Source organism: Saimiri boliviensis, chromosome 15 (assembly GCF_048565385.1).
Source record: "Saimiri boliviensis isolate mSaiBol1 chromosome 15, mSaiBol1.pri, whole genome shotgun sequence".
Lineage (NCBI taxonomy): Eukaryota > Metazoa > Chordata > Mammalia > Primates > Cebidae > Saimiri > Saimiri boliviensis.
In genome coordinates this window covers 92,187,733-92,204,429 of record NC_133463.1, presented here as the reverse complement: position 1 = coordinate 92,204,429, position 16,697 = coordinate 92,187,733, and the positions used below count along the sequence as shown (strand labels likewise).

Sequence of the window (16,697 nt, the reverse complement as noted above, 5' to 3'; positions counted from 1 at the left end):
GAAATAAAATATTTGACAAAAATGGCAAAAGTAAAAGGCCAGGAGAGAAGAAAATGGTAAGCGCATGTATTTGAGGTGGTATGATAGCACTTGAAGGCAGAGTATGACAAATTATATATGTGTGTTATAAACCCAAAAGCATTTAGTAAACTAGCAAAGCAATAAATTACAGCTGATAAGTGAACAGTGGAGATAAAGTTAACCCACATAAATAATCCAAAAAAGGCAGAAAGGAAAAGAGGAACAAAGAACAGATAGAACAAGTAGCATATAGCAAGACAGTCAGATTGCGTAAAAATATCGATAGCCAAATATATGCTGGCTAAAATACATTTCTTTTTAGCTTCTTTTTTTTTATTTTTATTTTTTGAGACGGAGTTTCGCTCTTGTCACCCAGGCTGGAGTGCAATGGCGCGATCTCGGCTCACCGCAACCTCCGCCTCCTGGGTTCAGGCAATTCTCCTGCCTCAGCCTCCTGAGTAGCTGGGATTACAGGCACACGCCACCATGCCCAGCTAATTTTTTGTATTTTTAGTAGAGACGGGGTTTCACCGTGTTGGCCAGGACGGTCTCGATCTCTTGACCTCGTGATCCACCCGCCTCGGCCTCCCAAAGTGCTGGGATTACAGGCTTGAGCCACTGCGCCCGGCTTTTTTTTTTTTTTTTTTAAAGACAGGATCTCACTCTATCATCCTGGCTAGAGTGCAGTGGTGTAATCATAGCTCACTGCAACTTTGACCTCTTGGGTTCAAGGGATTCTCCTGCCTCATCCTCCTTTTTTTTTTTTTTTTTTGAGATGGAGTTTCGCTCTTGTTGCCCAGGCTGGAGTGCAATGGTGTGATCTCGGCTCACTGCAGCCTCCGCCTCCTGGATTCAGGCAATTCTCCTGCCTCATCCTCCTGAGTAGCTGGGACTACAGGTGCATACCACCATGCCTGGCTAATTTTTTCTTCTCTTTTTTTTTTTTTTTTTTTTTTTTTTGAGAGACAGGGTCTCACTATGTTGCCCAAGCTGGTATTGAACTCCTGGCCTCAAGGGATCCTCCAGCTTCAGCCTCCTAAAGTGCTGGGATTGTAGGCATGAGCTGCTGTACGTGGCCACCCTCTTTAACTTTAAACAAATAAACAGGTTAAAAGTAAAAGAAGGATAAATGTTACACAATTCTGGCCAGGCGCGGTGGCTCACGCCTGTAATCCCAGCACTTTGGGAGGCCGAGGCGGGTGGATCACAAGGTCAAGAGATCGAGACCATCCTGGTCAACATGGTGAAACCCCGTCTCTACTAAAAATACAGAAATTAGCTGGGCATGGTGGTGCGCGCCTGTAATCCCAGCTACTCAGGAGGCTGAGGCAGGAGAATTGCCTGAACCCAGGAGGTGGAGGTTGCGGTGAGCGGACTGGGCAACAAGAGCAAAACTCTGTCTCAAAATAAATAAATAAATAAATAGATAAGTCACACAATTCTAACTTTGATAGAAGGCAATCCAGAGGTGCTGTAATATCCAATGCTCTGATTTCAGAGCAAAGGAAACTACCAGGATAAAGATATTTCATGATAAAGAAATTAATTCATCAGTAAGACAGTGTAAATGTCTATGCACCTAATAAAAGAACTATAAGATACATGAAGCAAAAACTGATAGTGCAAGGAGAAATAGTCAAATCCACAGTTGCAGTTGGGATTCTCACTGACTTATACAACAAGTAGACCAGAAATGAGTATCAGCACTAGCAACCGCCCCAACCTGACTGGCTTTATACAGCACTCCTGTCAACCGTCCCGACCCGACTGGCTTTACAGCACGCCATCTGGCAGCACATCCCTTCCACTGCATGTGGGATAGTCACCAGGATAGACCATTGGGGTGGGGGGGCGGCATAAAAAGTCTCAATAAAGTCGAGCAAATTCAAATAATATAAATTATGTTCTCTGAGAAAAATATAGTTAGAAACCAATAAAAAATATCTGGAAGATGATTAGTTATTGAGTGTATGTTCCATTTGTCAAAGAAGAAATCAAAAGAGACTAGAAAGCTTTTTGAGGCTGGGCGCAGGGTTCATGCCTGTAATCCCAGCACTTCGGGAGGCTGAGGCAGGAGAATCCCCTGAGCTGCGGATTTTGAGACCAGCCCAGCCAACCTCATCTCTATTAAAAATACAAAAAAATTAGTCAGCTGTGGTGGCACATGCCTGTAATCCAAGCTACTGGGGAGGTTGAGCTGGAGAATCGCTGGAACCCAAGAGATGGAGGTTGTGGCAAGCCAAGATCGCGCCACTGCACTGCAGCCTGGACGATGTGAGACTCCATCTCAAAAAAGAAAAAATAGAAAAAGCTTTTTGAATGGAATGAAAATGAAAATACAGCATATCAAAATTTGTTGGATGTCATGTAAGCTATATTCGGAGGAAAATTTTATAACACTATACCTAAATTTTTTTTAAGTGTATACATCACCGAACTCTGCTTCTACCTTAGGAAACTAGAAAACGGAAAGCATATTAAGTCTAAAAGATGCAAAAGAAAGAAAGCTCAAAGTGGAAATTAATGAAAACAGAAAAATGGAAAAACACTGATTAAGCTGACTTTTTGAGGCAATCAGTAAAATAGACAAGCTTCTAGCCAGATTGATTAGGAAAAAGTGAAAAAAATAAAACATTTTTGATACCAGTATCAAAAATGAAAAATGTGGCATCACTGCTGAGTCTGTGGCTCTTAAGAAGTTATAAAGCACTAGTATGGTATAATAACATATGCCAATAACTGTGATTAATTTTTTTTTTTTTTTTGAGACGGAGTTTCGCTCTTGTTACCCAGGCTGGAGTGCAATGGCGCAATCTCGGCTCGCCGCAACCTCTGCCTTCTGGGTTCAGGCAATTCTCCTGCCTCAGCCTCCTGAGTAGCTGGGATTACAAGCACGCGCCACCATGCCCAGCTAATTTTTTGTGTTTTTAGTAGAGACGGGGTTTCACCATGTTGACCAGGATGGTCTCGATCTCTTGACCTCGTGATCCACCCGCCTCGGCCTCCCAAAGTGCTGGCATTACAGGCTTGAGCCACCGCGCCCCGCCTAACTGTGATTAATTTTATATGAAATGGACAAGTTCCTTGAAAGACACAAACCATACATACTCACATAAGAAGAAATTTTTAGAACCTGCTGAGCTCTGTATCTCTTAAACAGATTTGATGTATAATTGAAAACCTTCCCACAAAGAAATGGCATGCCCATCTGGCTTCACTGGTGTCTGCCACACATTTAAGGAAGAAATAATAGCAGTTCTGTATAAACTCGCTCAGAAATTTGAGAGGAGGGAATACTTCTCATTTTGTTATTCCAGTATTACCCTGATAGCAAAACCAAAGGTGTTACAAGAAGAAAATAGATGCAAAAATGAATATGAATGTAGATGTAAAAATTCTTAAAATTGTAGCAAATCACATTTGAGAATATGTAAAATGGACAGAACATTGTGACCAGTTGGCATTTGTACAAGAAATACGTAATTGATTTAAGATTAGAAAATTAATTGATAGGACCCACCTATTATCAAACTAAAAAAGAGAAACCATGTGATCATTTCACTAGATACAGTAAAAGTATTTTACAAAATCCAACATCCATTCCAGATTTTAAAAATAACTTGGCAAACTAAGAATACAAAGGAATTTCCTCAACCTTACAAAAGACGTTTATGAAAAAGTTACAGTCAACATCACACTTAATGGTAAAAGACTGGATGCTTTCCTAAGATTAGGAGCAAGGCACAGACATTCACTCTTACTGTGTTCAGTAATATATTGCAGGTTCTTCCCAGTGCAATTATACAAGTAAAATAAAAGAATCTAGTTTAAAAAGAAAGAAGTAAAAGTTTATTCACTGTTGACATGATCATCTGTACAGAAAACCTGCAAAAACAAAAAGGAATTGAAATAATAAGTGAATTTATCATGGTTACAAGATCAAACTATAAAAACAATTTATCTGTATTAGAAACAAAAAATTGGAAATTATATTTGCTTAGCTTTATAAATATGAAATGCTTAGGGTGACACCTACCTAATATGTGCAAGATTTGTACACTAAAAATGACACAATGTTGCTGAAAGGAAGTAGACCCAACTAGAGACATATATTTTGCTACAGATCAGAAGATATTAGTTTTCCTCATACTCATGTATAGATACAACATAACTGCAATCAAAATCCCAGCAGGCTATTTTATAGAAATTTAGAAGCTGATTCTGAAATTCATATAGAAATGCAAAGGGCACAGTTGCTCACACCTATAATCGAAGCACTTTGGGAGGCCCAGGCAGGTGGATCACCTGAGGTCAGGAGTTTGAGACCAGCCTGACCAACATGGAGAAACTCCATCTCTGCTAAAAATACAAAAATTTGCCAGGCATCATGGCGTGCGCCTATAATCCCAGATACTCCAGAGTCTGAGGCAGGAGAATTGCTTGAACCCAGGAGGTGGAGGTTGCAGTGAGCCAAGATTGCACCCTTGCACCCCAGCCTAGGCAGCAAGAGCGAAACTTCGTCTCAAAAAGAAAGAAAGGCAAAGGACTAGAATAATTAAAACAACTTCCAAAATGAAAAGCAAAGTTTGGGGACTAACGGTACCCGATGGCAGACCTGGTGCATTTGAGAGGTAGTGCCTGATTGAGTCTAAAACGACGAGGAGGTCAGTGATCATACTGGAACTCATGGGGGAAGGGTGGGCTGGGAACGGAAAGCAGGTGCCCAGGGGAAGTGGCTGGTCAGGGTTGCTCTTGGGCTGTGGTGGATGCTTTTTAGCTTTTCAGAGGTTCACTGATGTGCTGTTAAACTTTTCAGAAAGACTGAAGCCATGCAACCAGGTCACTTGTTCCCAAGAAATTTTAAAAATTTGAGTTTCTTTTCCTTTTTTTGAGACAGAGTCTTGTTCTGTCACCCAGGCTGTAGTGCAGTGGCATGATCTCAGCTCACTGCAACCTCCGCCTCCTGGGTTCAAATGATTCTCCTGCCTCAGCCTCCCGAGTAGCTGGGATTATAGGCACGCGTCACCACGCCTGACTAATTTTTATACTTTTAGTAGAGATTGGGTTTTGCTGTATTGGCCAGGCTGTTCTTGAACTTTTGACCTCAAATGATACCCCCGCCTCAGCCTCCCAAAGTGCTGGTGTTACAGGTGTGAGCCACTGCGCTCGGCCTGAGTTTGATTTTTAAAAATAGCATTCCTAGCAGTCTCTAGCATTTAAATAAATAGTTGTGTGGAGATTTAAATGGTAGAGAGGAGATTTAAGTGACAGAAAGCGTGTTTCCTCTAAGGAGGTGGTTCCCCTGCTTGTGAGTGGAGTGAGTGTAGGTTGGACCTGTGGCCTCACAGTCTGTCTGGGACGTGGAGAACGTTTCCGATTGACCTGCAGTGTCTCTGCCCGTTGGGCCCCATCGCCGGCTGTGCCCTCTCCTCGTGCTTGAGTCTTTTTTATTTCCCCTTGAGTTAGCACAGTTAGAATCTATGGAATGGCCTCTTCTGGGGGGGTCCTGTACTGATACCAGCTGGGGCATCGGGGAACGAGGGGGCAAGTGCCCACCGCGGCGGTGCCCTGCCTCGGTTCTGCAGACTGTTGAAGTGTGGCAGCACGTGCGTGAGGCCCTGTGGCTTCTGTGAGCCCGCACTGTGGATATCGTGGTGCCAGGGCTAGGAGCAGCCACGCAGCCACTGGTCCCTCCCTGTCACCACCCACGTGAGAGGCCGTTGGTTCTGATTTCTAACAGCAGAGGCTGCTTTTGCCTGGCCTTGAACTTCATGAAAGGAAACTGTACTGTGTGCACTCAGTGTGTCTGGCTTTTTTTGGAGACAGGGTCTCACCCTGTCACCCATGGTGGAATGCAGTGGTGCGGTCCTAGTTCACTGCAGCCTTGACCTCCTGGGCTCAAGCAGTCCTCCCTCCTCATCCTCCCTAGTAGCTGGGACCACAAACACACGCCTCCACACCCGGCTGATTTCCTTACTTATCGGTAGGAGTTTTTAATGTATTCTGGATGTGGTCCTTTGTCAGAATACACACACCCGCGACATTTTACATGTTCAGTGTAGCAAATATCTCCCACTTAGGATGTGTTTTATTTTTTTAACTTTATGGTTTCTTGATAAACAGGTGTTCTTAATTTTACTATAGTCCAGTTTGTTAATTTTTCTTTTGTGTGCTGTTTGTGTGTGTGTGTGTGTCCAATAAAGATATCTGTGCCTACTCTGAGGCCACAAAGATTTTCCCCTACATTTCTTTCCAAAAGCTTTATTTTTTTATTTTTATGTATTATTATTAGTTTTTGAGATGGATTGTCACTCTGTAGCCCAGGCTGGAGTGCAGTGGCACGGTCTTGGCTCACTGCAACCTCCGCCTCCCGGGTCCTGCTTCAAGCAATTCTCCTACCTCAGCCTCCCAAGTAGCTAGGATTACAGGCACGAGCCACCATGCCCAGCTAGTTTTTGTATTTTTTTAGTACAGACGGGGTTTCACCATGTTGGCCAGTCTGGTCTTGAACTCCTGACCTCGTGATCCGCCTCCCAAAGTGCCGGGATTACAGGCATGAGCCACCGCGCCCAGCCTCAAAAGCTTTATTATTTTGCTTTTAACATTTAGACCTATAGTGTATCCAGAATTAAGTTTTATGTACGGGATTGGATGAGCTAGAGGGCAAGGTTCATTTTTTTCACACTTGACCCTTGAACAACTCAGGGTTTAGGGGCAATGACCCCCACCAGGTGGTCAAAAACCCACATCTGGCCGGGCGCGGTGGCTCAAGCCTGTAATCCCAGCACTTTGGGAGGCTGAGGCGGGTGGATCACGAGGTCGAGAGATCGAGACCATCCTGGTCAACATGGTGAAACCCCGTCTCTACTAAAAATACAAAAAATTAGCTGGGCATGGTGGCATGTGCCTGTAATCCCAGCTACTCAGGAGGCTGAGTGAGGCAGGAGAATTGCCTGAACCCAGGAGGTGGAGGTTGCGGTGAGCCGAGATCGCGCCATTGCACTCCAGCCTGGGTAACAAGAGCGAAACTCCGTCTCAAAAAAAAAAAAAAAAAAAAAAAAGAAAACCCACGTCTTACTTTTGCCGCCTCCTTCTCCTAACTATGAACAGCCTGCTGCTGATGGGAAGCCTTCGGGTAACCTAACGGTCAATCCACGTGTGTTTTGTATGCTTTTGTAATACCTACTGCGCTCTTCCTGTAAAGTCAGCTAGAGAACATGGTATTAAGAAAATCATAAAGAAAATATATCTGCTGTCATTATGTGGAAGTGAATCATCCTAAAGATCTTCGTCCTCGTCACCTGCGCATCAAGTAGGCTGAGGAGAAGGAACAGAAAGGAATTTGGTTGTGCTGTCTCAGGGGAGGCAGAGGAGGAAGAAAATCCATGCATAAGTGACCCTCATAGCTCAGACCAGCGTTTTTCAAGGATGGGCTGTATACCTGGTGAACATGGCACTGTTCTGCTCAGAAGTCAGGTGTGAACAGGATTGCTCCCAAGCACTGCCCTGTGCCACGGCTGTGCCCGTTCCGTGCCTGCAGTCCTACATCCTTCCCCAGTGACTGCCAGCAGGTGTCGCCTTCGTGAGTCTCAGACGTGGGACTGAGAGTGAGGTCGAAGCAGGTCCTGTGTCCTGTTCACCCTCCCAGTCCTCAGGTCCCACGGTCCTGCCATGCTTGGCTTATACCTGCCCGGGACCCACGTGGAGTGGGGGTGTCTGTCTCAGGCTGGCGTGGGCTGGATTCTGGCTGGTGGGCATGCTTCCTGCTGCGTGGGAGTCTAGCCAGGCTTTGCTGCAACTCAGGGGCCAGGCAGCAGGAGCACTGGAGAATGGGGTTGGCTGTCCGGGGGTAGTTCACGGGTGCCATGGAGTCCATCTTCATTCTGTCCTGCCACTCTGTGGCGACGGGCTCGCTGGTTGGTATGATCAGGCGTTTTCCAAATCAGTGTTGCTTCTCCCTTTCCCTTCTCACAGTGTGGCACCTTCCTGTCTAAGCTGAAGTCGTCCTGATGATCCACTGACATCGGTCCACCTCGACGAGGAAGCAGACAGCGATGTCCCAGACACAGGACTACGAGTGCAGGAGCCATAATGTCGACCTGCCAGAGGCAAGGATTCCAGGGTCAAGCACTCGGTAAGGAGCCAACCGACCTATGGAGCCGCCTGGGCCACAGGAGTGGGTGGAACAAGTCCTTGTTGCACGCAGAGCAGGGTGGGTGCAAGATTCTCCATCGAGTTGCTGACTGTTCAAGGCCCGGATGGCCGGTGCCACCTGTGCACAGCGCTGTCCTCAGGGCTCTGGCCCACGATCCTGCAGATGCGGGTCGCCATGATTCGTTGTTTTTAGTTTTCTAATTGTTGACTTTCTAATTTATTTATTTATTTATTTATGAGACAGGGTCTCTCACTCTGTTGCCCAGGCTGGAGTGCAGTGGTGCGATCATAGCTCTCTGCAGCCTTGAATTCCTGGGCTGAAGCAGTCCTCCCACCTCAGCCTCCCAGCTAGCTGGGACTGCAGTCATGCACCACCACATCTAGCTGATTTTTAATTTCTTGTAAAGATAAGGTCTCTCTGTCTTGCCCAGGCTGGTCTTAAACTCCTGGGTTCAAGTAATCCTTTCGGGAGGCCAAGGCCTCCCAAAGTGCTAGGCTCACAGATGTAAGCCACTGCTCAGCCCTAATTTGTAGGCTTTTGTTTGGAATAATTTCATGCTTCTAGAAAACTTGCAAGAGTAAGAACAGTCCCATGAGTACTAGAGTGCCCTCACCTAGAGACCCTGTGGCTAGCATTGCTCCTGTCGCCTCTGAATACTTTTGGGGTGGGTTGTGGCCTGAGAGCATGTGCTCCCTCAGGATGTCTTCCAGGTAGCTCAGGACACTTGTTACCAAGAGTAAATCTGACCCCGTTCCATCTCAGACAGCGTCCCGTGCCTCCAGGTTGGCTCTACCCCAACTGCCTTTCTCTCCCTAGCCTTTTTTAATCTGGAAGAATTCCACACCTTTTGTCACATTGATATTTTTAAGCTAATAGTCACCCTATTTAAAATAGATCATTCCAGCCTGGGCAACCTAGTGAGGCCCCATCTCTAAAAAAATACAAAAATTAGCCAGGCATGGTGGCAGATGCCTATGGTCTCAACTGCTCGGGAGGCTGAGGTGAGGAGATCCCTTGAACCCGAGGGGTTGAGGCTGCAGTGAGCTGAGATCACACCACTGCACTCCAACCTGAGCGACAGAGTGAGACTCCGTGTCACAGTAAATAAATAAAATAGAGAGTTCCTTGGTTTGGGTTTGCCTGACAGTTTTTTGTTTGTTTGTTTTTGTTTTTGTTTTTGTTTTTTTGAGACGGAGTTTCGCTCTTGTTACCCAGGCTGGAGTGCAATGGCGCGATCTCGGCTCATCGCACCCTCCGCCTCCCGGGTTCAGGCAATTCTCCTGCCTCAGCCTCCTGAGTAGCTGGGATTACAGGCACGCGCCACCATGCCCAGCTAATTTTTGTATTTTTGGTAGAGACGGGGTTTCACCATGTTGACCAGCTTGATCTCGATCTCTTGACCTCGTGAGCCACTGCGCCCGGCCTTGCCTGACAGTTTTTCAGGAGGATACTACACAGGTGCTGTTGGGTCCTCCTGGGCCCTGCATCTGCAGACACTGCTGTCCATCTGCCCCTCACCTGGCAGCATGACCTCCGACCCTGACGGAAGCCTCGTTTGTGTGCTCCTCGGTGCAGCTGCTGCCTCCTGGCCACCTGTAGGTGCTCTGGCCCCGACTCCCTGTCTGTGTGGTTGGTCTCTGCAGGACTCTGTGTAACCTTGTTTCCCAGAACCCACTCACCTTCCATACTTGGGATCAGCACTCGGCCTTGACCTGAGCAGGAGTACTGCTCTCAGCGCTGCCCTGAGAGAGGGCATATATTCATTCATTCATTTGTTTGTTGGCATGGGCTCTGAGCTCCGTTGGGTTTTTGGGGGGTTTACATTGCTCTTGTCCTTCACTGGCTTGGTGCACATGTGCCCAGATAGGCCCCTGAGCGTCTCATTGGCTCCTGTGTCCTTGACGTCCTCATTCCTCTGAGTGCTTCCTTCCTCCTGGCACAACTGCCCTGCGCAGCCCTGGAATCAGCTGTCTGGGGAGTGCTGGTTTCTTTTAGGGTTTTCTGACCAGTCTTAGACAACAAGGTCTGAGTTCTTAGAACACTCAGTACTACTGCAGTGTATTTGCTTTTGGCCTCAGAACTAGAGAATTAGAAACTAGAAACTAGAAATTAGAAACCCTAGAACTAGAAAATTATGCAGGAGTTATGTGTGCACATGTACACATATAGGTACCCAAGCACACATGCTCATCTTCAGGCGCACACACATACACACAGGTTCACAAGCTCATATGCATGCCTCCACTCACACATACACAGGTACACAAGTGTGCACACACACTTCCACGCATACACACAGGTACGCAAGTGCTCACCCATGTCTACACACGAGTACATGAGCATGCATGCATGGCTACACACAGGTACACAAATGTGCACACACGCCCTCACATACATGCACACGGGTACACGAGTGTGTACACATGTCTCCACACATACACGAGTACGTGAGCATGTATGCATGGCTACACACACACACAGATACACAAGCATACACAGCTCCACGCACATGCACACAAGTACACAAGAATATACAGGCCTCCACACACATGCACACAAGTACACAAGCATGCACGCATGCCTCCACACACACGCATCCTAGAAATGCCAAGCCTACACGGTGCTCCAGTCCTATCCCTCCCACAGGGAGTTGCTCTGTGGTCTCCTCTTCCGTCACATCTCTCCTTTCCTGGCTCCCAAGAACACCAGCACGTTTACTCACTTGCTCATCTGATAATTTGTCTAAAATTGTTTCAGAATTACTTCACCCATTCCACTACAAAAATATATGAACTAAAAAAAGTCAGCGTTCATTTGCATTCCCTCACATGCACATTTCTCTCAGGAATGCGGAACAGAGACTCAGCCTATGTTCATAAGTTGTTTGGATTAGCTCTTTCTCTTTTCTTCATTATGGTTCTGACATCCATTGGTTCATTACTTCCTTTTTTTTTTTTTGAGACGGAGTTTCGCTCTTGTTACCCAGGCTGGAGTGCAATGGCGCGATCTCAGCTCACCGCAACCTCCGCCTTCTGGGCTCAGGCAATTCTCCTGCCTCAGCCTCCTGAGTAGCTGGGATTACAGGCACGCGCCACCATGCCCAGCTAATTTTTTGTATTTTTAGTAGAGACAGGGTTTCACCATGTTGACCAGGATGGTCTCGATCTCTTGACCTCATGATCCACCTGCCTCGGCCTCCCAAAGTTCTGGGATTACAGGCTTGAGCCACCGCGCCCAGCGGTTCATTACATTCAGTTAGAGATTTTTTCTCTACCTTCCCATTCTTCCTGCTGTAATTTTGTCTTTTAAATATATAGGCCATTTGCACGCCCCCAAGGCCCCAACCCTACACAGGCACATTGAACCAGGGCCTCCACCCCATGCCCTTTCTGCACCCGCCTACCTGCTGCAGGCAGAAACTCATCTTGTTTTCAGTTTATCTCCTGGGTTTCTGTTCGTAAGAATAAACAGATGTTGGTATGTTTTCTTATCCTCCTCCTTTCTTACACAAATGGTATCATGGTTTATGTGTCCTTTACACAATTTGCTTTTTCCACTTAAAACGTCTCCTCTCAAGCCTGTAATCCCAGCACTTTGGGAGGCCGAGGCGGGTGGATCACGAGGTCGAGAGATCGAGACCATCCTGGTCAACATGGTGAAACCCCGTCTCTACTAAAGATACAAAAAATTAGCTGGGCATGGTGGCGCGTGCCTGTAATCCCAGCTACTCGGGAGGCTGAGACAGGAGAATTGCCTGAGCCCAGGAGGCGGAGGTTGCGGTGAGCCGAGATCGCGCCATTGCACTCCAGCCTGGGTAACAAGAGCGAAACTCCGTCTCAAAAAAAAAAAAAAAAAAAAGTCTCCTCAGCATCACTTCCTCTCAGACCATTGAGATTGTCCTCCTCCTTTTTTTAGAGCTTCCTGGGCCTCTGTTGTGTGCACCCCCCCATCTGTGTTGGCCATGTGGATAATTTTGAATATTCTGCAATTGCAAGTAATGCTGCAGTCTGCTTGTGTAATTCTGTGTTTTGGGAGGTGCATCTGCTGCTGAATTTCTGATCACGGACTGCTAGGCTTGCCTTTGCGTGATGCTCATGCTGTCTTTGGGGTTCCTGTGAGCAGCACCAACCCCGGCCATCGGGGCCTGTCGACCGCTACCCCTGCCAGATCCCTGGGCATGTGTCTGGGGTTTCTGGGCAGCTCGGGCTCTGGGGCTCTTATGATCACTGAAGTAGGCACCCTCCATGTGTTACTGTGCACTTTGTGAATTGCCTGCTCTTATCTTTTGCCCATTTTTCTATAGCTTGTTTTATCTTTTTGTGCTCAAATGTGTATATTAAGGACATGAGCTCTTTGTCTGTAATTTATATTGTAAATGTTCCACTAAACGTGTCCAAAAAGCCAAAATCTGTTTTAATTTATTTGTAGTGGTTTTTGCATGTAAAAGGTTTTGAGTCTTTGTATAGTCAGGTTGGCCATGGAGGCTGCTTGTGCTCTGTGAGGGGCCCCACATCTTCTCTCATGTCCTGGGCTCTGTAAGGAGCTGGGCCTGCCTCTGCCCGTCCGTCTGGTCCTGCTGGCCTCCTGTCCTGTGCCCAGCCACACCTGCGTCATTGAGAGTCTTTTCTGCTTCTTCCCAGCCTCCCTATGGTTCATGTGTCCTCATGTGGCACCTCAGTATCCCTCCACTGACACTCACGGCTGGGTTCCAGGTTTCTCCTTTACACAGTGCAAAGGGCCCTGCAGCTGTCCGGCCTTTGAGGCCATGCCGGGTGCCCTCTGGACTTCCCCGGGCTGCTCATTCCCTTGTAGGGATGGGCCGCATTTGCTTATTCATGCATCAGGTGAAGGACATTTGGTCTTTTGCCACTTTTTGGCTATGATGAGTCATGCTACCATGAACATTGGTGTACAGATTTCTGTGTGAACACATTTTCATTACCTGGTTGTGGAATTGCTGGGTCAGGTGGTAACTCTGTGTTTAACGTTTATTATTATTACTACTTTCGAGAAAGGTTGGTGCTTGTCAGGCTGGAGTGCAGAAGTATAATCACAACTCACTGCAGCCTCCAACTCCCAGGCTGAAGCGATCCTCTCACCTCAGCTTCCCAAAGTGCCAAGATTACAGCCACCACACCCGGCCTGTTTAACTTTTTTTTTTTTGCCAGACAAATCCTCACTCTGTTGCACAGACTGGAGTGCAGTGGCACGATCTTGGCTGCAACCTCTGCTTCCCAGATTCAAGTGATTCCCAGGCCTCAGCTCTCAAGTAGCTGGAACTTTAGGTGTGTGGCACCACACTTGGCTGATTTTTGTAAGTTTAAATTTTTTTTTTTTGACAGAGTTTTGCTCTTGTTGCCCAGGCTGGAGTGCAGTAGCACGATCTTGTCTCACCACAACCTCCACCTCCTGGGTTCAAGCAATTCTCCTGCCTCAGCCTCCCAAGTACCTGGGATTACAGGCGCATGCCGCCACACCCAGCTAATTTTGTATTTTCAGTAGAGACCGGGTTTCTCCATGTTGCTCAGGCTGGTCTTGAACTCCTGAGCTCAGGTGATCTGCCTGCCTCAGCCTCCCAACGTCCTGGGATTACAGATGTTAGCCACTTCTCCCAGCCAGTATGTTTAACTTTTTGAAGAATCACCAAACTTGCTTCCACAATGACCACACCATTTAATGTTCCCACTTCCCACCAGCAATGTATAAAGGTTCCAGTTTCTCTACATCCTTAACAACACTTGTTATTATGGTTTTTGCGTTATTATTACTGCCATTCCAGTGGGTTTGAGCTGGTGTCTCTTGTGGTTTTCATTTGCATTTCTCCTGTGGGTAATGATGGTGATTATCTTTTTATGTAGATGGGCTATTTGTATATCTCCTTTGGAGATATGTCTGCTCAGGTACCTATTTTTAAACTTTTTTTGTTGTCGTTGTTTTCTCTGAGATGGATTCCCAGTCTGTCGCCCAGGCTGGAGTGCAATGGCACGATCTCGGCTCACTGCAACCTCCACCTCCCAGGTTCAAGCGATTCTCTGCCTCAGCCTCCCGAGTAGCTGGGACTACAGGCGTGTGCCACCACGCCCAGCTAATTTTTGTATTTTTAGTAGAGACAGGGTTTCCTCCATGTTGTCCAAGCTGGTGTTGAACTCCCGACTTAGGTGATCCACCCACCTCGGCCTCCCAAAGTGCTGGGATTACAGATGAGAGCCCCCGTGCCTGGCGTATCTTTTTTTTCTTTTCTTTTTAAGACAGGATCTCACTCTGTCAACCAGACCCGGAGTTCGGGAAATCAGGGCTCATTGCAGTCTCCACCTCCCAGGCTCCTACCCTTTTATTATTGAATTAGGCGAGTCCTTTGTGTATCTGAGTTCCTCACCTGGTGGATGATTTGCAGGTGTTTTCTCCCATCCTGCGGCTGTGTTTTCACTCTCTTGGTGGTGGCCACAAAAGTTTTAATTTTGATGAAGTCTAGTTTTCCATTGTTTATCTTATTGTGTGTGCTTTTGGTGTCATAGCTCACGTTCCATTGCCATATCCGAGGTCATGTAGCGTCGCCCTGTCTATTCTAAGAGTGTTGTCATTTTAGCTCTTACCTTGAGACCTTTGATCTACTTTGGATTAATGCTTGTGTGTGGCGTGAAGCAGGGGCTGGCTGCATTTGTTTGCAGGTGGACGTCCACCTGCACGTTTGTTGAAGAGACTCTCCTTTCCCCATTGAGTGGCCTCCACACCCTTGTATAAGTCTGCAGGGTAGGGAATGTTCTTGTTCACGCTTCTGTCCTTAGCACCTGGCAAACTGTCTGGCATGCACGTGACACTCATTACGTTCATCAGAAAAGGCTTATGTGGGCAGATCGTTGTCTGTAAACAGACACCTCCAAGAAACAGGAGCTGCTGGAAGGTTGCTTCTGCCTTGATGGCAGCACTCTGGGGGTTTCTCCCGCCCTCAGTCCCCTGGGGATCGGAGACATCTTACATCCCCCCACCTCTGTCACCAAATGACTAATTCTCTCTTCCCAATTCATTTTAAATACTGTTGCCAAAGAAATCTTCCTCGGATACACCTCAGATTGCACCCGTGGATTGCTGCTGACCCTCTGTGCTAGAAGGTCCAGGTACAAGTTCCTTGACCCACATGATGCTGCCCTCCCCACCTCGCCCTATGCAGAGCCAGCCTGCAGGGCCACCAGCTGCACCCCCTCCATCCTTGCAGTCCAGCTCCAGCCAGTCTGTGGGATCCCCGAGGCCAGGCCGCCCTCTGCATTCTAAAGCCTGTGACTTGTTTCGGGCGGTGGCTCCCCAGGGCCTAGCGTCCTCCATGCTACTGTTGCCCTCAGGTTCCCTGAAGGTCTGGACTCAATGCTGTCCCCTAGGAGGTGCCCAGAGTATTCTGAGGAAGCTGGTGTTCTGCCCACACGCACGCAGAGTACACTAAAAAGGGAATAAAATGCTATTCTTTGTTGAGAGAGAATTATCCCATTACATTTGTTTGAAAAGGCATTTTAAACAAAAATAACAATTGGTATTGCTTCTTTTAGGGCATAGAATGTTCGATTCTCTGCTTTTGAGCTTCTGTGTGCTCAGAAAATCTATTTTGGGAGCATCTCAACTTTGTTCTGCTAAAATCTAACACAAGCGAGGAGCGAACAGGAGAGCAGGCAGATGAGGCGACGCCACCATCCAGGGGAAGCCACCAGCCGCGCTGGCACGTGGGGCCTGTGTCTTCTGGGCAGGGAGGCTGTGCTGATGCCGAGGGCACCTCGCTGCTCGCCACGTTTGAACTGGGTCCACGTGGTCCTGTCCTTGATGTGCACCCTGATTTCTGACCCCAAACCTGACACAGCCCCGCCCTTCCAGGTGCTCAGGCCAAAAACCTTGCCTTTCCTTGCTCCACTCCCCCGCCCCTCACCTCTCTTCTGGCACACACCCTGCCCCCCAACACCAATAGCCTCTGGAGCCTTCATCCTGCTCCCTGTGGACAAGCCAGGAGGGTCCATTTATCTGAATTAGGTCAGGTGAGCCCAGACCTCAGGCCTTTCCTGGTGGCCTTGCTGCCCCTGTGCCCCCCAGGCCCGAAGAGGAGCTTCCTGCAGGTATCTGCTTGCAGGCACCTTCTTGGGGTTTCCTCGGGCGCCCTGAGGCTGCTGCATCTGCTACTGTCCTCTTCAGCCTCCCAGCGGGTGCCCCTCACACTCTACACCCTCCCCTGCCAGGTCTGTGCTCACGGGAGCACAAAGCAGCTGTCCGTCAGGCTCCAGTCTCCCTCCAGCTGGGGAGAGGAGGTGTCTGCATAGGGAAGGTACCTGCTGGATGACCATGAGCCTCTGGCCTTGCACCTGAGGCCTGCACAGCTGCCTGGCTCTGGGAGGTCATGGAGCAGAAGTGACAGAGCCTGGCCAGGTTGAGGAGTAGAGAGGAGATGGGGGCTTGGCCGGGAATTGCCCCACTCCAGGGCCAGTGCCAGTTGTGGAAGGTGTCAAGGGTACAGTGACCAGGTCGCAGTTTCGGGAGTTCCTTCTAT

At 47.8% G+C, this 16,697-nt stretch overlaps 1 protein-coding gene across 2 annotated transcripts in view; it reads left to right on the top strand.

The window, feature by feature from the left end:
• ARHGAP39 (Rho GTPase activating protein 39) overlaps nucleotides 1-16,697 on the top strand; it is a 143,608-nt gene that overhangs the window by 64,748 nt on the left and 62,163 nt on the right. For both annotated transcript variants that reach the window (XM_039464741.2, XM_039464740.2), the window contains exon 2: nucleotides 7,996-8,155. In XM_039464741.2, the coding sequence (XP_039320675.1) occupies nucleotides 8,076-8,155 (80 nt within the window). In that variant the 5' untranslated portion in view covers nucleotides 7,996-8,075. The remainder of the gene's footprint in view (nucleotides 1-7,995; nucleotides 8,156-16,697) is intronic.